The sequence below is a fragment of the Littorina saxatilis genome, linkage group LG16 (genome assembly GCF_037325665.1).
Source record: "Littorina saxatilis isolate snail1 linkage group LG16, US_GU_Lsax_2.0, whole genome shotgun sequence".
NCBI lineage: Eukaryota > Metazoa > Mollusca > Gastropoda > Littorinimorpha > Littorinidae > Littorina > Littorina saxatilis.
The window spans coordinates 8,134,929-8,156,967 of NC_090260.1; the positions used below are offsets into that span (position 1 = coordinate 8,134,929).

At 47.4% G+C, this 22,039-nt stretch overlaps 1 protein-coding gene across 1 annotated transcript in view; it reads right to left on the bottom strand.

Annotated features, from left to right (window-relative positions):
* Positions 1-19,513, bottom strand: part of LOC138950302 (transcription factor 12-like) — a 70,599-nt gene extending 51,086 nt beyond the window's left edge. Inside the window, exons 1-5 of the mRNA XM_070322053.1 lie at positions 19,422-19,513; positions 17,102-17,235; positions 12,250-12,426; positions 9,030-9,111; positions 1,010-1,086 (exon numbers count right to left, since the gene is read on the bottom strand). Of these exons, the coding sequence (XP_070178154.1) occupies positions 1,010-1,086; positions 9,030-9,111; positions 12,250-12,426; positions 17,102-17,235; positions 19,422-19,446 (495 nt within the window). The 5' untranslated portion in view covers positions 19,447-19,513. The remainder of the gene's footprint in view (positions 1-1,009; positions 1,087-9,029; positions 9,112-12,249; positions 12,427-17,101; positions 17,236-19,421) is intronic.
* Between the last annotated feature and the right edge of the window lie 2,526 nt (positions 19,514-22,039).

Genomic DNA, 22,039 nt, shown 5'->3' on the forward strand with positions numbered 1-22,039 from the left:
GGTTACAACACAGGGCACCAATCACAGACAGGGTTACAACACAGGGCACCAATCAGACAGGGTAACAACACAGGGCACCAATCACAGGCAGGGTAACAACACAGGGCACCACTCACAGACAGGGTTACAACACAGGGCACCAATCACAGGCAGGGTTACAACACAGGGCACCAATCACAGACAGGGTTACAACACAGGGCACCAATCACAGGCAGGGTTGCAACACAGGGCATTAATCACAGACAGGGTTACAAAACAAACCACACACGGACCAATGGGAAAACGTGGGATGGTTTGACTAGAAACAGCTTGTTGTGACTCAACAGCAACTTGCTAACAACCTTCATACCCTCCAGCATACACAACACAACACAACACAACACAACACAACACAACACAACACAACACAACACAGGGAAAACACACTAACACGGTGTGCAGACAGACAGGCAGACAGACAGACAGGCAGACAGACAGACAGGCAGGCAGACAGGCAGACAGACAGGCAGACAGACAGGCATACAGGCAGGCAGACAGACACAGACAGACAGACAGACAGGCAGGATTAAGACAGACAGACAGGCAAACAGACAGACAGACAGGCAGACAGACAGACACAGACAGATAGACAGACAGACAGATACAAACAGAGACAGACAGACAGACATGCACATGCAGGCACAACTTTCTACCCTAACACCAGAACCACAAGGCAAAACGAAGACAAATCACAAAAGATTGTGGAAAAAAATAGACCTTGTGAAAGTGTGCTGGGGGTTGGGGGTAAAAATGGGGTTTGAATGTTGTGTGTGTTTGTGGTAGGGAAAATCAGGTGGGGAGACCAACTTACAAAGGAATAAAAATGACTCTCCTAGAGTCGAGACTACGTCGTCCCGTAGAGTTGGTGTGTGTTATTGCGTGCGTGCATGTGAGTGTGTGTGCGTGCGTGAGTGCGTGTGGGTGTGTGTATATGTGAGTGCATGCGTGCGTGTGTGTGTGTGCAGCTCACCAGTGAGTGGAGATGACTCTCGTAGTGTGGCGAGGTGGTAGTGCCGCTGCTGGGCCGATGCCATTGCTGGGAGGAGCCTGCAATCATTGTCAATCAACCTGTTATCACATCAATCTTGTTACACAACCTGTCTAAAGAGACCACCCAAGGGACCGAGTCAAAGTGGTCTCTTTAGACAGGGGTCTCTTTAGACAGGTGGTCTCTTTATACAGGTGGTCTCTTTATACAGGTGGTCTCTTTATACAGGTGGTCTCTTTAGACAGGTGGTCTCTTTATACAGGTGGTCTCTTCAGACAGGTGGTCTCTTTAGACAGGTGGTCTCTTCAGACAGGTGGTCTCTGTGGTCTCTTTAGACAGGTGGTCTCTTCAGACAGGTGGTCTCTTTAGACAGGGGGTCTCTTTAGACAGGTTTGCCATTTGGCAACAAAACCCCACTTCCCACAAACACTTGAATGAATGTCACACACACACACACACACACACACACACACACACACACACACACACACACACACACACACACACACACACACACACACACACATGACCGCGATCAACACAGGTGGCGCTGTTTCTCCTGTAATACCAGTGCACAACATCACTGTCACTCTTTCCTTGCTCTGTTTCCCTCCACTGTTCTTCTCTCCTTGCTCTGTTTCCCTCCACTGTTCTTCTCTCCTTGCTCTGTTTCCCACCACTGTTCTTCTCTCCTTGCTCTGTTTCCCTCCACTGTTCTTCTCTCCTTGCTCTGTTTCCCACCACTGTTCTTCTCACCTTGCTCTGTTTCCCTCCACTGTTCTTCTCTCCTTGCTCTGTTTCCCTCCACTGTTCTCTCCTTGCTCTGTTTCCCTCCACTGTTCTTCTCTCCTTGCTCTGTTTCCCTCCACTGTTCTTCTCACCTTGCTCTGTTTCCCACCACTGTTCTTCTCACCTTGCTCTGTTTCCCTCCACTGTTCTTCTCTCCTTGCTCTGTTTCCCTCCACTGTTCTCTCCTTGCTCTGTTTCCCTCCACTGTTCCTTGCTCTGTTTCCCTCCACTGTTCTTCTCTCCTGGCTCTGTTTCCCTCCACTGTTCTTCTCTCCTTGCTCTGTTTCCCTCCACTGTTCTTCTCTCCTTGCTCTGTTTCCCTCCACTGTTCTTCCCTCCTTGCTCTGTTTCCCTCCACTGTTCTTCTTTCCTTGCTCTGTTTCCCTCCACTGTTCCTTGCTCTGTTTCCCACCACTGTTCTTCTTTCCTTGCTCTGTTTCCCTCCACTGTTCTTCTTTCCTTGCTCTGTTTCCCTCCACTGTTCTTCTTTCCTTGCTCTGTTTCCCTCCACTGTTCTTCCCTCTTTGCTCTGTTTCCCTCCACTGTTCTTCTTTCCTTGCTCTGTTTCCCTCCACTGTTCTTCTCTCCTTGCTCTGTTTCCCTCCACTGTTCTTCTCTCCTTGCTCTGTTTCCCACTGTTCTTCTTTCCTTGCTCTGTTTCCCTCCACTGTTCTTCTCACCTTGCTCTGTTTCCCACCACTGTTCTTCTCTCCTTGCTCTGTTTCCCACCACTGTTCTTCTCTCCTTGCTCTGTTTCCCACCACTGTTCTTCTCTCCTTGCTCTGTTTCCCTCCACTGTTCTTCTCTCCTTGCTCTGTTTCCCTCCACTGTTCTTCTCACCTTGCTCTGTTTCCCTCCACTGTTCTTCTCACCTTGCTCTGTTTCCCTCCACTGTTCTTCTCGCCTTCCTCTGTTTCCCTCCACTGTTCTTCTCACCTTGCTCTGTTTCCCACCACTGTTCTTCTCTCCTTGCTCTGTTTCCCTCCACTGTTCTTCTCTCCTTGCTCTGTTTCCCTCCACTGTTCTTCTCACCTTGCTCTGTTTCCCACCACTGTTCTTCTCTCCTTGCTCTGTTTCCCTCCACTGTTCTTCTCTCCTTGCTCTGTTTCCCTCCACTGTTCTTCTCTCCTTGCTCTGTTTCCCTCCACTGTTCTTCTCTCCTTGCTCTGTTTCCCTCCACTGTTCTTCTCTCCTTGCTCTGTCTCCCTCCACTGTTCTTCTCTCCTGGCTCTGTCTACCTCCACTGTTCTTCTCTCCTTGCTCTGTTTCCCACCACTGTTCTTCTTTCCTTGCTCTGTCTACCTCCACTGTTTTTCTCGCCTTGCTCTGTTTCCCTCCACTGTTCTTCTCTCCTGGCTCTGTTTCCCTCCACTGTTCTTCTCTCCTTGCTCTGTCTCCCTCCACTGTTCTTCTTTCCTTGCTCTGTCTACCTCCACTGTTCTTCTCGCCTTGCTCTGTTTCCCTCCACTGTTCTTCTCTCCTTGCTCTGTCTCCCTCCACTGTTCTTCTCTCCTTGCTCTGTCTACCTCCACTGTTCTTCTCGCCTTGCTCTGTTTCCCTCCTTGCTCTGTTTCCCACCACTGTTCTTCTTTCCTTGCTCTGTTTCCCTCCACTGTTCTTCTTTCCTTGCTCTGTTTCCCTCCACTGTTCTTCTCTCCTTGCTCTGTTTCCCTCCACTGTTCTTCTCTCCTTGCTCTGTCTCCCTCCACTGTTCTTCTTTCCTTGCTCTGTCTCCCTCCACTGTTCTTCTCTCCTGGCTCTGTCTACCTCCACTGTTCTTCTCTCCTTGCTCTGTTTCCCTCCACTGTTCTTCTCTCCTTGCTCTGTCTCCCTCCACTGTTCTTCTTTCCTTGCTCTGTCTACCTCCACTGTTCTTCTCGCCTTGCTCTGTTTCCCACCACTGTTCTTCTCTCCTTGCTCTGTCTCCCACCACTGTTCTTCTCTCCTTGCTCTGTCTACCTCTACTGTTCTTCTCGCCTTGCTCTGTTTCCCACCACTGTTCTCTTCTGGCTCTGTTTCCCACCACTGTTCTTCTCTCCTTGCTCTGTTTCCCACCACTGTTCTTCTCTCCTTGCTCTGTTTCCCACCACTGTTCTTCTCTCCTTGCTCTGTTTCCCTACCACTGTTCTTCTCTTCTTGCTCTGTTTCCCACCACTGTTCTTCTCTCCTTGCTCTGTTTCCCTCCACTGTTCTTCTCTCCTTGCTCTGTTTCCCTCCTTGCTCTGTTTCCCTCCACTGTTCTTCTCTCCTTGCTCTGTTTCCCTCCACTGTTCTTCTCTCCTTGCTCTGTTTCCCTCCCCTGTTCTTCTCTCCTTGCTCTGTTTCCCTCCACTGTTCTTCTCTCCTTGCTCTGTTTCCCTCCACTGTTCTTCTCACCTTGCTCTGTTTCCCTCCACTGTTCTTCTCTCCTTGCTCTGTTTCCCACCACTGTTCTTCTCTCCTTGCTCTGTTTCCCTCCACTGTTCTTCTCTCCTGGCTCTGTTTCCCACCACTGTTCTTCTCTCCTGGCTCTGTTTCCCTCCACTGTTCTTCTCTCCTTGCTCTGTTTCCCTCCACTGTTCTTCTCTCCTTGCTCTGTTTCCCTCCACTGTTCTTCTCTCCTTGCTCTGTTTCCCTCCACTGTTCTTCTCTCCTTGCTCTGTTTCCCTCCACTGTTCTTCTCTCCTTGCTCTGTTTCCCTCCACTGTTCTTCTCTCCTTGCTCTGTTTCCCTCCACTGTTCTTCTCTCCTTGCTCTGTCTCCCTCCACTGTTCTTCTCTCCTTGCTCTGTTTCCCTCCACTGTTCTTCTCTCCTTGCTCTGTTTCCCACCACTGTTCTTCTCGCTTTGCTCTGTTTTCCACCACTGTTCTTCTCTCCTTGCTCTGTTTCCCTCCACTGTTCTTCTCTCCTTGCTCTGTTTCCCACCACTGTTCTTCTTTCCTTGCTCTGTTTCCCTCCACTGTTCTTCTTTCCTTGCTCTGTTTCCCTCCACTGTTCTTCTTTCCTTGCTCTGTTTCCCACCACTGTTCTTCTCTCCTTGCTCTGTTTCCCTCCACTGTTCTTCTCTCCTTGCTCTGTTTCCCTCCACTGTTCTTCTCACCTTGCTCTGTTTCCCTCCACTGTTCTTCTCACCTTGCTCTGTTTCCCTCCACTGTTCTTCTCTCCTTGCTCTGTTTCCCACCACTGTTCTTCTTTCCTTGCTCTGTTTCCCTCCACTGTTCTTCTTTCCTTGCTCTGTTTCCCTCCACTGTTCTTCTCTCCTTGCTCTGTTTCCCTCCACTGTTCTTCTTTCCTTGCTCTGTTTCCCACCACTGTTCTTCTTTCCTGGCTCTGTTTCCCTCCACTGTTCTTCTTTCCTTGCTCTGTTTCCCTCCACTGTTCTTCTTTCCTTGCTCTGTTTCCCTCCACTGTTCTTCTCTCCTTGCTCTGTTTCCCTCCACTGTTCTTCTCTCCTTGCTCTGTTTCCCACCACTGTTCTTCTCTCCTTGCTCTGTTTCCCACCACTGTTCTTCTCTCCTTGCTCTGTTTCCCTCCACTGTTCTTCTCACCTTGCTCTGTTTCCCACCACTGTTCTTCTCTCCTGGCTCTGTTTCCCTCCACTGTTCTTCTCTCCTTGCTCTGTTTCCCACCACTGTTCTTCTTTCATTGCTCTGTTTCCCTCCACTGTTCTTCTCTCCTTGCTCTGTTTCCCTCCACTGTTCTTCTTTCCTTGCTCTGTTTCCCTCCACTGTTCTTCTCTCCTTGCTCTGTTTCCCACCACTGTTCTTCTTTCCTTGCTCTGTTTCCCACCACTGTTCTTCTTTCCTTGCTCTGTTTCCCACCACAGTTCTTCTCTCCTTGCTCTGTTTCCCTCCACTGTTCTTCTCTCCTTGCTCTGTTTCCCTCCACTGTTCTTCTCTCCTTGCTCTGTTTCCCTCCACTGTTCTTCTCTCCTTGCTCTGTTTCCCACCACTGTTCTTCTTTCCTTGCTCTGTTTCCCACCACAGTTCTTCTCTCCTTGCTCTGTTTCCCTCCACTGTTCTTCTCTCCTTGCTCTGTCTACCTCCACTGTTCTTCTCTCCTTGCTCTGTTTCCCACCACTGTTCTTCTTTCCTTGCTCTGTTTCCCACCACTGTTCTTCTTTCCTTGCTCTGTTTCCCTCCACTGTTCTTCTCTCCTTGCTCTGTTTCCCTCCACTGTTCTTCTCTCCTTGCTCTGTTTCCCTCCACTGTTCTTCTTTCCTTGCTCTGTCTACCTCCACTGTTCTTCTTTCCTTGCTCTGTTTCCCACCACTGTTCTTCTCACCTTGCTCTGTTTCCCTCCACTGTTCTTCTTTCCTTCCTCTGTTTCCCTCCACTGTTCTTCTCTCCTTGCTCTGTTTCCCTCCACTGTTCTTCTTTCCTTGCTCTGTTTCCCTCCACTGTTCTTCTTTCCTTGCTCTGTTTCCCACCACTGTTCTTCTCTCCTTGCTCTGTTTCCCTCCACTGTTCTTCTCTCCTTGCTCTGTTTCCCTCCACTGTTCTTCTCTCCTTGCTCTGTTTCCCTCCACTGTTCTTCTCTCCTTGCTCTGTTTCCCACCACTGTTCTTCTTTCCTTGCTCTGTTTCCCACCACAGTTCTTCTCTCCTTGCTCTGTTTCCCTCCACTGTTCTTCTCTCCTTGCTCTGTTTCCCTCCACTGTTCTTCTCTCCTTGCTCTGTTTCCCACCACTGTTCTTCTTTCCTTGCTCTGTTTCCCACCACAGTTCTTCTCACCTTGCTCTGTTTCCCACCACTGTTCTTCTCTCCTGGCTCTGTTTCCCTCCACTGTTCTTCTCTCCTGGCTCTGTTTCCCTCCACTGTTCTTCTTTCCTTGCTCTGTTTCCCTCCACTGTTCTTCTTTCCTTGCTCTGTTTCCCACCACAGTTCTTCTCTCCTTGCTCTGTTTCCCTCCACTGTTCTTCTTTCCTTGCTCTGTTTCCCTCCACTGTTCTTCTTTCCTTGCTCTGTTTCCCTCCACTGTTCTTCTCTCCTTGCTCTGTTTCCCTCCACTGTTCTTCTTTCCTTGCTCTGTTTCCCTCCACTGTTCTTCTTTCCTTGCTCTGTTTCCCTCCACTGTTCTTCTTTCCTTGCTCTGTTTCCCTCCACTGTTCTTCTCTCCTTGCTCTGTTTCCCACCACTGTTCTTCTCTCCTTGCTCTGTTTCCCACCACTGTTCTTCTCTCCTTGCTCTGTTTCCCACCACTGTTGTTCTCTCCTTGCTCTGTTTCCCACCACTGTTCTTCCCTCTTTGTTAGGGTTACAGAGCCAGGAGAGAAGAACAGTGACAACTCTTCGACAAGCGCTTAGAACTGTACCCACGGAATACGCGCTATCAATTAGAACTGTACCCATGGAATACGCGCTATCAATCAATCAATATGAAGCTTATTTAGCGCGTATTCCGTGGGTACAGTTCTAAGCGCTTGTCGAAGAGTTGTCAACACAGGACTAACAAAGAAACTAACATCTTCAGATGGACACGAACCCTATCACACACTAGCAAACCCTGGTAAACAAACAACTGTTTAACAACAATGTACACATCAATAGCTAGGTCCAAACAAAATAATATTAAGCACAAAGAAAACACCTCTCAGTCTCACAGAGCACAGCACAAGAATGTCTTTTGGGGCACAACACATCACGTCGAACATGAAAGTCGCAGCCAGCTACGGGAAGAACTGAGTCTTCAACCTACTCTTGAACGCGTCAAGAGAGGGGCTCTGGCGAAGCTCAAGCGGCAGGGAGTTCCAGACGGAGGGGCCCGCGGAGGGAAATGCACGCTGACCAGCAGATGCGAGTTTCGAGCGAGGGATGTGGAGGCGGAGAGGGTCAGCAGCAGAACGAAGGGGAAGCTATATAAGCTTCATATTGATTGATTGATTGATTGAGTTGTATCGTCACAGAGCATGGGTTCAACCTTCACCTAACATCAGTTCAATCGTCACAGAGCATGGGTTCAACCTTCACCTAACATCAGTTCAATCGTCACAGAGCATGGGTTCAACCTTCACCTAACATCAGTTCAATCGTCACAGAGCATGGGTTCAACCTTCACCTAACGTCAGTTCAATCGTCACAGAGCATGGGTTCAACCTTCACCTAACGTCAGTTCAATCGTCACAGAGCATGGGTTCAACCTTCACCTAACATCAGTTCAATCGTCACAGAGCATGGGTTCAACCTTCACCTAACGTCAGTTCAATCGTCACAGAGCATGGGTTCAACCTTCACCTAACGTCAGTTCAATCGTCACAGAGCATGGGTTCAACCTTCACCTAACGTCAGTTCAATCGTCACAGAGCATGGGTTCAACCTTCACCTAACGTCAGTTCAATCGTCACAGAGCATGGGTTCAACCTTCACCTAACATTAGTTCAAAACAACTCCATCTAGGTTCATTGTCTTTACGACACATCAGTTCAGACATCACACAACATCGGATCAAAGAGACTTCATGTTTTTGAATTAAAATGGTCTGTTTCTTGCTACATGTACTACAAACATGTCCTCTATGAATACATGTGCTGACCCGTTTGCAGACCTGTTTACCCCCATAAGTGTTTTGGAGTAATGCTCAGCCCCAAAAATAGTAATCCTGGCACAAAAATAGTAATCATCCAGCATTCGTCGCCAATTACAACGCACATGACAACTGTGTCTGCGAAACGCAATCATGCACATATATCCATCATTCACAAACAAAACGCATCAGTCAGTTTTTGTTGTCATCATAATTTCAAAGAAGATCACATCAAAAGCACATGCATCACTGATTCTTTTTCTTTTGCTCGTAGTAGGCCTTTTTCAGTGTGTCAAGCGCTTCTCTAATGAACTTGCGCTTGCCGAATGAGTGAGGGCGAGACTTCACCACTAGAATAAGGCTCTCCAGCGTCTCGTCTGATCTCTGGTCACTCCTGTGCTTTTTCATCTCATTTTGCCATTGAAAAAAACAATGCCAAACATGTGAATTTTTTTATTTATGAAAATCGTAGTCTTGACACGGATAGCGGAATGGCGTATTATTTTCAGAAAATCGTAATAAATTACGCCAAAATCGTGAAGGTAAACAGGTCTGCGTTTGGTGTGTGTGTGTGTGTGTGTGTGTGTCTGTGTGAGTGTGTGTGTGTGTGTGTCTGTGTGAGTGTGTGTGTATGTGTGTGTGTGTGTGTGTCTGTGTGAGTGTGTGTGTGTGTGTGTGTGTGTGTGTGTGTGTGTGTGTGTGTGTGTGCTTACCTGTCATGGGAGGGGGGGAGGACACGGGGGTGGCGGGGTTGGATCCACCATAGCTGCTGCTGGTCTGTTCTGTGGGGTAGATCTGAAACGTCACAGCACGTCACAGTCACATCAAGTCACAACATATCACAATTACGTCGTCGTCGTCATCATCATCATCATCCATCATCCATCATCCATCATCGTCATAGTCATCATCATCATTCATGATCCAACATCCATCATCACTGCCGTCCACGTGACATCACAGTTGTGCAGCATTCCCACAATTCCAACAAACTGCAGTCACTTGACACCCGCTTGGTATGTTTCTGGTGAGAAGAGCCCGTTAGGAGGTCAGGGCTTGTACAAAGTTGGGTTAGGGTTAGGGCTTGCAAGATGTTGGAAAAATGTGTGAAACCAGCACAAGCAGGTTCCTTTGTCTTTCTGCCACTGAACAAGAAAAAAACATCTCCCCCCCCCTTCCCACCACCCCACCCCAGCCTCCAGTCAATGAAAAGCAGGTGTGTCGACCAGGAACGGACTGATTGGAGACAGGTGTGAGACAGGTGGCCTTGTTATGGAAATTGATAAGTCAAACAGACAGGCCTTGCACCAATGAGAAACACCTGGCGGCTGCCTCCTTGCCGCCATGCCGGTCTAACTGGCGCAACATGTACCTCCCTTCCCCCTCCTCCACCCATCCCATCCCTCCGTACTCCGCCCCCTACTTCTTTATTCCCACCCCACCCCACCCCTACTTGTTGTACCTTGAACCACCCTCCCTGACATATCCTCATTACCTTGAACCACCCTCCCTGACATATCCTCATTCCCACCCCACCCCACCCCTACTTGTTGTACCTTGAACCACCCTCCCTGACATATCCTCATTACCTTGAACCACCCTCCCTGACATATCCTCATTCCCACCCCACCCCACCCCTACTTGTTGTACCTTGAACCACCCTCCCTGACATATCCTCATTACCTTGAACCACCCTCCCTGACATATCCTCATTCCCACCCCACCCCACCCCTACTTGTTGTACCTTGAACCACCCTCCCTGACATATCCTCATTCCCACCCCACCCCACCCCTACTTGTTGTACCTTGAACCACCCTCCCTGACATATCCTCATTCCCACCCCACCCCACCCCTACTTGTTGTACCTTGAACCACCCTCACTGACATATCCTCATTCCCACCCCACCCCACCCCTACTTGTTGTACCTTGAACCACCCTCACTGACATATCCTCATTCCCACCCCACCCCACCCCTACTTGTTGTACCTTGAACCACCCTCCCTGACATATCCTCATTCCCACCCCACCCCACCCCTACTTGTTGTACCTTGAACCACCCTCCCTGACATATCCTCATTCCCACCCCACCCCACCCCTACTTGTTGTACCTTGAACCACCCTCACTGACATATCCTCATTCCCACCCCACCCCACCCCTACTTGTTGTACCTTGAACCACCCTCACTGACATATCCTCATTCCCACCCCACCCCACCCCTACTTGTACCTTGAACCACCCTCACTGACATATCCTCATTCCCACCCCACCCCACCCCTACTTGTTGTACCTTGAACCACCCTCACTGACATATCCTCATTCCCACCCCACCCCACCCCTACTTGTACCTTGAACCACCCTCCCTGACACCCCACCCCACCCAACCCCACCCCTACTTGTTGTACCTTGAACCACCCTCCCTGACACCCCACCCCACCCCACCCCTACTTGTTGTACCTTGAACCACCCTCCCTGACACCCCACCCCACCCCACCCCTACTTGTTGTACCTTGAACCACCCTCCCTGACACCCCACCCCACCCCTACTTGTTGTACCTTGAACCACCCTCCCTGACACCCCACCCCACCCCACCCCTACTTGTTGTACCTTGAACCACCCTCCCTGACACCCCACCCCACCCCACCCCTACTTGTTGTACCTTGAACCACCCTCCCTGACACCCCACCCCACACCTACTTGTTGTACCTTGAACCACCCTCCCTGACATATCCCCCCACCACAACACTGTACACAACACCCTGACACAGTGCCTTTGTAGACACTTCACTAACCACCCCCACCCCTTACCACCCCTCCCCCCCCACCCCTACGTGTATTGCTCCCCTGACCACAAAGCCCAACACATGCACCTGAAGGTTGTGAGGAATGCGGAGAGGACAGTGACACTAACTCACAACATGACATGACATTTCCACCGCATATCCATCAGAAACACCAGACTCACCGTCATGAAACTAGAAACACACACGTTCACACAGACGCACACACGTTCACACAGACGCACACACGTTCACACAGACGCACACACGTTCACACAGACGCACACACAAATCTTTCTCTCTCGCACACACACACACACTCTCTCTCTCTCTCTCTCTCTCTCTCTCTCTCTCACACATTGGGTATGAAGGAATGCAGGAGGAAAACAAACACAAGGGGGGTAAAATAGGCCCAGGGAGCGTCCCAGGTGTGTGGCATTGCAAGGGGGTGGTAGGGGTGAAGGTTTCAGGTGAGCCACATTGCTGGCGGTCGCTGCCCTACACCAGGCGTGAAAGGCAGTAATCAATCACATTGCTGGCGGTCGCTGCCCTACACCAGGCGTGAAAGGCAGTAATCAATCACATTGCTGGCGGTCGCTGCCCTACACCAGGCGTGAAAGGCAGTAATCAATCACATTGCTGGCGGTCGCTGCCCTACACCAGGCGTGAAAGGCAGTAATCAATCACATTGCTGGCGGTCGCTGCCCTACACCAGGCGTGAAAGGCAGTAATCAATCACATTGCTGGCGGTCGCTGCCCTACACCAGGCGTGAAAGGCAATAATCAATCACATTGCTGGCGGTCGCTGCCCTACACCAGGCGTGAAAGGCAGTAATCAATCACATTGCTGGCTGGCCAATGCTGGGAAAATGTTTAGCAAGCCGGAGAATTCCACGCCCATTGCTGGCTGGCCAATGCTGGGAAAATGTTAAAGCAAGCCGGAGAATTCCACGCCCATTCTTACTTGAATTACAACACATGACTTTTTCATCTCCACATCAACGACAGTACTCACACAGACGATAGCCTTGCACACGACAAGACATGCTCTCTTCATCAACTATAGTACTCAAGTGTTGACAGAGACCACATATATATACATCATACACAAAACACACACTCTCAACGCAAAGTACTACATCCAATACTCACAGAAGCGAGCGCCTTGCCGAGGGCGTCCCCTGTCTGTTGTGCGGGGGGCTGGGAGGTGTTGGCGGTGGGGGAGGAGGCGGAGAAGGCGGAGGAGGTGGGGGGTCTAAAGGTCGACATCGGCGGAAGACCCGACGCCAACATGGCTTCCTGGCTCGGGGACACAGGGTGAGGGTAGCCCTGAAAACATATCATACATTGTTACACACATCACACACATTATCACACATATCATACATTGTTACACACATCACACACATTATCACACATATACATTGTTACACACATCACACACACACATTATACATTGTTACACATATCACACACACACACACACACACACACACACATCATCACACATTATCACACACATTATACATTGTTACACACATCACACACACACACATCATCACACACATTATCACACATATTATACATTGTTACACACATCACACACACACATCATCACACACATTATCACACATATTATACATTGTTAGACACATCACACACACATCACACACACACATTATCACACACATTATACATTGTTACACACATCACACACACACATCATCACACACTTTATCACACATATTATACATTGTTACACACATCACACACACACATCATCACACACATTATCACACATATTATACATTGTTACACACATCCCACACACATCATCACACATATTATTCATTGTTACACACATCACACACACACACATCATCACACACATTATCACACATATTATACATTGTTACACACACACATTAGGCAAAAAAAAAAAAAGGTCTGTTTACGGTAACATAGGCCAAAAAAATAGGGTCGGTAGGTCGGGATTTTTTTTTCTTTTTTTTTTCTTCCAAAAAACCATATTTTTACGTTATTTTGCAAAAAAACCCAAGATTTTCTTAAATTTTTTTTAAATTTATTTTTTTTGTCCCCAAATGCCAAAAAAAAGTCTAGGGTCGCGCGAAAAAAAAAAGGGTCGGTCGGGTTACCGTAAACAGACCTTTTTTTTGGGGGGGGCCTTATCACACATATTATACTTTGTTACACACATCACACACTCATCATCACACACATTATCACACATATTATACATTGTTACACACATCTCACACACACACACATCATCACACACATTATCACACATATTATACATTGTTACACACATCACATACACACATCATCACACAGATTATCACACATAGTATACATTGTTACACACATCACACACACACATCATAACATACATTATCACACATATTATACATTGTTATGTTACACACATCATCCCACACATTATCACACACACACACAAACACACACACACATTACCACACACACACATTACCACACACATCACACTAATCATCACACATAATCACACACACACACACACACGACACCCAAAACCAACATGGCTCCTTGGTTTGGGTGATGTGGGGGTCAGCGCACATCAGCATGGGGGACACAGGGTGGAGGTTGTCTTGCACTCATCCATAATCATTAAACCAATCGACATTTGGGTTATGATGTGTGTGATGGACTCAGATTCAGTGTGCAGACATGTATGTGTGTGATAAACCTAGCAATGACATCATACACTAAGAACTGCTTTACACATTTTTCCTACCAAAATACATGTGACTTTGAACCAAGGTCAAGGTCATCCAAGGTCATGCAACACAAAGCTGTTAATTCAAGACATAGGAAGTACAATGGTGCTTATTGGCTCTTTTTGGTCACATTTCATAAGGGTCAAAGTGACCTTGACCTTGATCATATGTGACCAAATGTGTCTCATGATGAAAGCATAACATGTGCCCCACATAATTTTAAGTTTGAAACAGTTATCTTCCATAGTTCAGGGTCAAGGTCACTTCAAAATATGTATACAATCCAACTTTGAAGAGCTCCTGTGACCTTGACCTTGAAGCAAGGTAAACCAAACTGGTATCAAAAGATGGGGCTTACTTTGCCCTATATATCCAGGGATGTCGTTAGGCGTCGGACATCAGACATTTTACGATGAAAATCCCCAAATGTCCGATTCACATTGCCGCATGTCGGTCAGATGTCCTATCGTTTTAGCCTGAGCGTGGTCATTGTCCGATATGTACTCCATTCCTTCGGACAGCGCGATATTCGTCAATTTTCATTTCAAGATACAAATCTTCTAAAAGACCGAACGCTCTCGTGTTCAGCTGACACTGAAGTTGCCAGTGCCGCGTGCGGATCTTTTCTTTTGTCGGGAATTCCCGAACCGTTTGCGGTATGCGCCGTTTGTGGATTATTTTTAGATCAGTGCATGCTACAGGAGTACGGGAGACAACTCCAACTGACTAAATTTGTCGTCTGCTTTTGTTTTCGATACGAGACGAAGCACTGAATTATGCCGCTGAAAAAAAACACCTAAAGCCTGCAAAAGATCAGCATTGGATCAAACCGATCATTTTGTTTTTCAACTTTTATCCAAATCATGCAGTTTGTAATCAAAGTGAGAGCTCTGAAGTAGTTCATGTTGGTTTCTTTTTTGTGGTTTCTTTGAAACTAAACAAATACAACATTATACGCACACTGTGTTGATGTATTTACTATATTATGTGCGTGTTTTACAGCGCGCGCGCGTGGGTGTGTGTGTGTGTGCGCGCATGACTTTGGAACAATTCCATGGAATGTGTTATAAGCTGTTTGGCGCAAATTCACAATGTCCTATTACACTTTCTGAAAGCGGTCAAATGTCCTATTAATGCTGAAGAACTCAGGACATTTGTCCTATAGGTATGAATTTGTAGCAACATCCCTGTATATCATATATAGGTGAGGTATTAAATCTCAAAAACTTCAGAGAAAATGCGAAAATGTGAAAAATGGTCGTTTTTAAGACAACAATTACGGCCCCTGTGACCTTGAACTTGAAGTGAGGTCAAGTTGTCGCACATGTTTTTTGAGATCTTGTAACCATACACCATCAGGCCACATCAGGTGTTGATAGACTTAATAGTGTCCAAGAAAATCCAACGTTAAAGTTTTCCGGACGGCCGGGGGGGACGGACGGACGGACGGGGGGGACGGACGGAGTGGGGGGGACGGACGGACGGACGGACGGACGGACGACTCGGGTGAGTACATAGACTCACTTTTGCTTCGCATGTGAGTCAAAAAGAGTGACGATTTTGAGATTCATGAAGCGTGATGACGAAGTTAACACAGGGCTAATTCAAGATATTGCGGGGTCCACAAGATGACCTACTTGTACATTGACGTAAGATTACTAACCCTAACCCTAAATCATCCTTGTTTGATTCAAATTCAACCCGATGCACAAAAGCAAGCACGTGCACTCTGGTAACAACCATGCTGCATTCCAGTCTGACTGCAGGGGTCTACACTGGTAACAATCATGCTGCATTCCAGTCTGACTGCAGGGGTCTACACTGGTAACAACCATGCTGCATTCCAGTCTGACTGCAGGGGTCTACACTGGTAACAACCATGCTGCATTCCAGTCTGACTGCAGGGGTCTACACTGGTAACAACCATGCTGCATTCCAGTCTGACTGCAGGGGTCTACACTGGTAACAACCATGCTGCATTCCAGTCTGACTGCAGGGGTCTACACTGGTAACAACCATGCTGCATTCCAGTCTGACTGCAGGGGTCTACACTGGTAACAACCATGCTGCATTCCAGTCTGACTGCAGGGGTCTACACTGGTAACAACCATGCTGCATTCCAGTCTGACTGCAGGGATCTACACTGGTAACAACCATGCTGCATTCCAGTCTGACTGCAGGGATCTACACTGGTAACAACCATGCTGCATTCCAGTCTGACTGCAGGGGTCTACACTGGTAACAACCATGCTGCATTCCAGTCTGACTGCAGGGATCTACACTGGTAACAACCATGCTGCATTCCAGTCTGACTGCAGGGATCTACACTGGGGTCAAGAGTGCAGGAGATATCATATGCGAATGCGAAGTCCCCACTATCTTTATCCCAAGTCCCCACTATCTTTATCCCAAGTCCCCACTATCTTTATCCCGAGCCTGTCGCGTGCTTAGCACCTCTGTAATGTGAATTGCCTTTAGAGGGTTGCATGGGGCGTCCACTGACAAGGGAGACAATCTGACAAACAGGTGGTTGCATGGGGCGTCCACTGACAAGGGAGACAATCTGACAGAGGGTTGCATGGGGCGTCCACTGACAAGGGAGACAATCTGACAGAGGGTTGCATGGGGCGTCCACGACAAGACAGACAATCTGACAGAGGGTTGCATAGGGCGTCCACTGACAAGGGAGACAATCTGACAGAGGGTTGCATGGGGCGTCCACTGACAAGGGAGACAATCTGACAGAGGGTTGCATGGGGCGTCCACTGACAAGGGAGACAATCTGACAGAGGGTTGCATGGGGCGTCCCCTGACAAGGGAGACAATCTGACAGAGGGTTGCATGGGGCGTCCACTGACAAGGGAGACAATCTGCACATGATGTTTACACCTCTCTGCTACCTCTCCAGCCACACGTTAAACAAGGGAGGCCAGCCACCCTGCAAGCAGCACCAGTCAGGGCAGGTAATTGCTGCGTCAGGGTGGGTAATAGCAGAGGGTGGGGGAGAGCCATTTGGGTTTCCTCAAGCTACCTTGACTAGAGACAATGCGTGCATGTGTGCGTGTGTGCGTGCGTGCGTTCATGCATGCGTGTGTGTGGGAAGGGAAAAATTAGAAGGGAACATTGACACACGCGCACACACGCATGCACACACACACACAAACACACACACACCACAAATACACAAAACACAGACAGACAGACAGACAGACAGACAAACAACTCACCATGTCTGGATGATGCATGTATGACGATGACTGTGAGTAGTGGGAGGCGCTCGGCATGATGGACGATGAATATGCAGATGACGTCAGCTGACCCCCGGATCCTGACCAATGATCTTGAGACCCATGCGGAGGCTCTGAATTGATAATTAAGAAAAGATAATATTATTGATAATAATTATAATCATTGTATGTAGTACTAGAGTCACATAGCTCGCGCTCTCTCAACGGCCGACAACTGTGCAGAGCCTACTGTGAAATAGTCTCCCTGTCACCCTGACAAATCGAAACATTCACAAGAACCTATCACACCATTAGTGCCTTACCATGAAACATTCACAAGAACCTATCACACCATTAGTGCCTTACCATGAAACATTCACAAGAACCTATCACACCATTAGTGCCTTACCATGAAACATTCACAAGAACCTATCACACCATTAGTGCTTTACCATGAAACATTCACGAGAACCTATCACACCATTAGTGCCTTACCATGAAACATTCACAAGAACCTATCACACCATTAGTGCTTTACCATGAAACATTCACGAGAACCTATCACACCATTAGTGCCTTACCATGAAACATTCACAAGAACTTATCACACCATTAGTGCCTTACCATGAAATATTCACAAGAACCTATCACACCATTAGTGCCTTACCATGAAATATTCACAAGAACCTATCACACCATTAGTGCCTTACCATGAAACATTCACAAGAACCTATCACACCATTAGTGCTTTACCATGAAACATTCACAAGAACCTATCACACCATTAGTGCCTTACCATGAAATATTCACAAGAACCTATCACACCATTAGTGCCTTACCATGAAATATTCACAAGAACCTATCACACCATTAGTGCCTTACCATGAAATATTCACAAGAACCTATCACACCATTAGTGCCTTACCATGAAATATTCACAAGAACCTATCACACCATTAGTGCATTACCATGAAATATTCACAAGAACCTATCACACCATTAGTGCCTTACCATGAAATATTCACGAGAACCTAAGAACCTATCACACCATTAGTGCCTTACCATGAAATATTCACGAGAACTTATCACACCATTAGTGCCTTACCATGAAATATTCACAAGAACCTATCACACCATTAGTGCCTTACCATGAAATATTCACGAGAACCTATCACACCATTAGTGCCTTACCATGAAATATTCACAAGAACCTATCACACCATTAGTGCCTTACCATGAAATATTCACGAGAACCTATCACACCATTAGTGCCTTACCATGAAATATTCACAAGAACCTATCACACCATTAGTGCATTACCATGAAACATCACACCATTGGTGCCTTAACATGAAACATTCACAAGAACCTATCACACCATTAGTGCCTTACCATGAAACATTCACTAGAACCTATCAAACCATTAGTGCCTTTCCATGAAATATTCACAAGAACCTATCACACCATTAATGCCTTACCATGAAATATTCGCAAGAACCTATCACACCATTAGTGCCTTACCATGAAATATTCACAAGAACCTATCACACCATTAGTGCCTTACCATGAAATATTCACAAGAACCTATCACACCATTAGTGCATTACCATGAAACATTCACGAGAACCTATCACACCATTAGTGCCTTACCATGAAATATTCACAAGAACCTATCACACCATTAGTGCCTTACCATGAAATATTCACAAGAACCTATCACACCATTAGTGCCTTACCATGAAATATTCACAAGAACCTATCACACCATTAGTGCCTTACCATGAAATATTCACAAGAACCTATCACACCATTAGTGCCTTACCATGAAATATTCACGAGAACCTATCACACCATTAGTGCCTTACCATGAAGTATTCTCCCCCGTATATGGCGGGTTTTGGGTAGGTTAGGGGGGGGGGGGGGGGGGGGGGGGGGGGGGCAGCGACTTACCCATGAAGTATTCTCCCCCGTACATGGCTGGTTTAGGCGAGGTGTAGCTAGGGGGGGGGCGATTTACCCATGAAGTATTCTCCTCCGTGACGGGTTTAGACGAGGCTAGGGGGGGGGGGGGGGGGGGGGGGGGGGGGGGGGGGCAGCGACTTACCCATGAAGTATTCTCCTCCGTGACGGGTTTAGGCGAGGTGTAGCTAGGGGGGGCAGCGACTTACCCATGAAGTATTCTCCTCCGTGACGGGTTTAGGCGAGGTGTAGCTAGGGGGGGGGGGGGGGGGGGGGGGGGGGGGGCAGCGACTTACCCATGAAGTATTCTCCTCCGTGACGGGTTTAGGCGAGGTGTAGCTGGGGGGGGGCAGCGACTTACCCATGAAGTATTCTCCCCCGTACATGGCGGGTTTAGGCGAGGTGTAGCGTGGCGAGTCCTGACCATAGTCTTCAGGACTGGGGGAGTAGACCTGTAACAAAGCAACACAAAGAATTATAAATCATTGTAACATAACAACACAAAGAATTATAAATCATTGTAACATAACAACACAGTTACTGTAACAAAGCAACACAAAGAATTATAAATCATTGTAACATAACAACACAAAGACTTATAAATCATTGTAACATAACAACACAAAGAATTATAAATCATTGTAACATAACAACACAGTTACTGTAACAAAGCAACACAAAGAATTATAAATCATTGTAACATAACAACACAAAGAGTTATAAATCATTGTAACATAACACAAAGAATTATAAATCATTGTAACATAACAACACAGTTACTGTTACAAAGCAACACAAAGACTGTTATAAACACAATGTAACATAGCAACACAAAACGTGACCAGGGTAGACCTGTAACAATAAAACATAGCAACACAAAACGTGACCAGGTTAGACCTGTAACAGTGTAACATAGCTGTCTTAGCAACACAAAACGTGACCAGGGTAGACCTGTAACAGTGTAACATAGCTGTCTTAGCAACACAAAACGTGACCAGGGTAGACCTGTAACAATAAAACATAGCAAGACCTGTGCAAGGTCCCCACTGGTTTTTAGAAACAAAATTCCATGACTTTTCCATGACTTTCCATGAGCCTCAATAACATTTTCCATGACTTGCATACTGTGTGATACATGACAGCTTCAGAGAGAGAAGTGTATGGCTCACGACCAAACTTACGCACAACAAAACACCTGTTGGAAAAATTCTCTAATTCTTTTTATTATATGTTACAGCTGATCCACTTGGGTAGTTTTTTTTTTCAATTTCACATTTACTTGGGTAAATTGGCAATTTCTTGAACTTTGTCCTTGATTTCTTCTTCAACTTTCTTCAACTTGTCGGGGAACATACGACGAAATAGCTCGTTCATTGTCGGGGAACATACGACGAAATAGCTCGTTCATGCCTCTGGTGCTGGAGAAGGAGAAGTGGGAGGTGACTATTTTCAAAGTCCACAAAATATCTGATTTCAGTGTGTCCTCCGTTGTCACGAATGTGTCAAGCCCAGTAGTGCCATTGCCACTGGATGCAGGCCTAGTGTCAAGCCCAGTAGTGCCATTGCCACTGGATGCAGGCCTAGTGTCAAGCCCAGTAGTGCCATTGCCACTGGATGCAGGCCTAGTGTCAAGCCCAGTAGTGCCATTGCCACTGGATGCAGGCCTAGTGTCAAGCCCAGTAGTGCCATTGCCACTGGATGCAGGCCTAGTGTCAAGCCCAGTAGTGCCATTGCTACTGGATGCAGGCCTAGTGTCAAGCCCAGTAGTGCCACTGCCACTGGATGCAGGCCTAGTGTCAAGCCCAGTAGTGCCATTGCCACTGGATGCAGGCCTAGTGTCAGTGGTTCGAGGCCTACTTTCGACCGTAGGCGTAGCAGTGCTAGCTGGTCTCGTCACCTTCGCTTCGAAGCATCAGCAGATTTTGCAGTTTGAACAAAATCCGACATTGGAGTTTGATTTTTGATCTTCTCTTCTTCATGTCTCTTTGCACGCGCCTGGTGGCCGGTGTCTTTCATGTGGCTTTTCAAGGCTGCCTCTCCCATGTTAGAAACATCCATCTCTTTTTCTCCACAAAATCGGCACTTTGCCACCCCATTCAGTTTGCCTCGCATGACCCACTCACGGTATTTTTTGTCCCGTGTCCAAATGTCTTGAAACCGACACTTTCCCGGCATGAACGAAAAAACACTGCACCACAAACAAATTCAATTTTTCCTCGTTTGCACTGAGGTCACCGAGCCAAAGAGCCAACCAGTAAAGAGAAGACAAACGACCCAACAAAAGTAGCCAATGGGATGCAAGGGCACGTTTTCATGTCATCTGCATGGTGTAAAAATAGATTGAGAGCATCGCACAAACATAGCCTTGACAACTTGTTATTTAATTTTTTTTTCCATTCTTATTTTTGTTAAATTCCATGACTTTCCATGGCTTGAATTGAAATTCCATGACTTTCCAGGCCTGGAAAATTAAAAATCAAATTCCATGACTTTCCAGGTTTTCCATGACCTGTACGAACCCTGCCTGTAACATAGCACAGGGGGCCGTGTAGCCCAGGTGGTAGAGAATAGACCTGTAACATAGCACAGGGGGCCGTGTAGCCCAGGTGGTAGAGAATAGACCTGTAACATAGCACAGGGGGCCGTGTAGCCCAGGTGGTAGAGAATAGACCTGTAACATAGCACAGGGGGCCGTGTAGCCCAGGTGGTAGAGAATAGACCTGTAACATAGCATAGGGGGCCAGGTAGCCCAGGTGGTAGAGAATAGACCTGTAACATAGCACAGGGGGCCAGGTAGCCCAGGTGGTAGAGAATAGACCTGTAACATAGCACAGGGGGCCGTGTAGCCCAGGTGGTAGAGAATAGACCTGTAACATAGCACAGGGGGCCGGGTAGCCCAGGTGGTAGAGAATAGACCTGTAACATAGCACAGGGGGCCAGGTAGCCCAGGTGGTAGAGAATAGACCTGTAACATAGCAC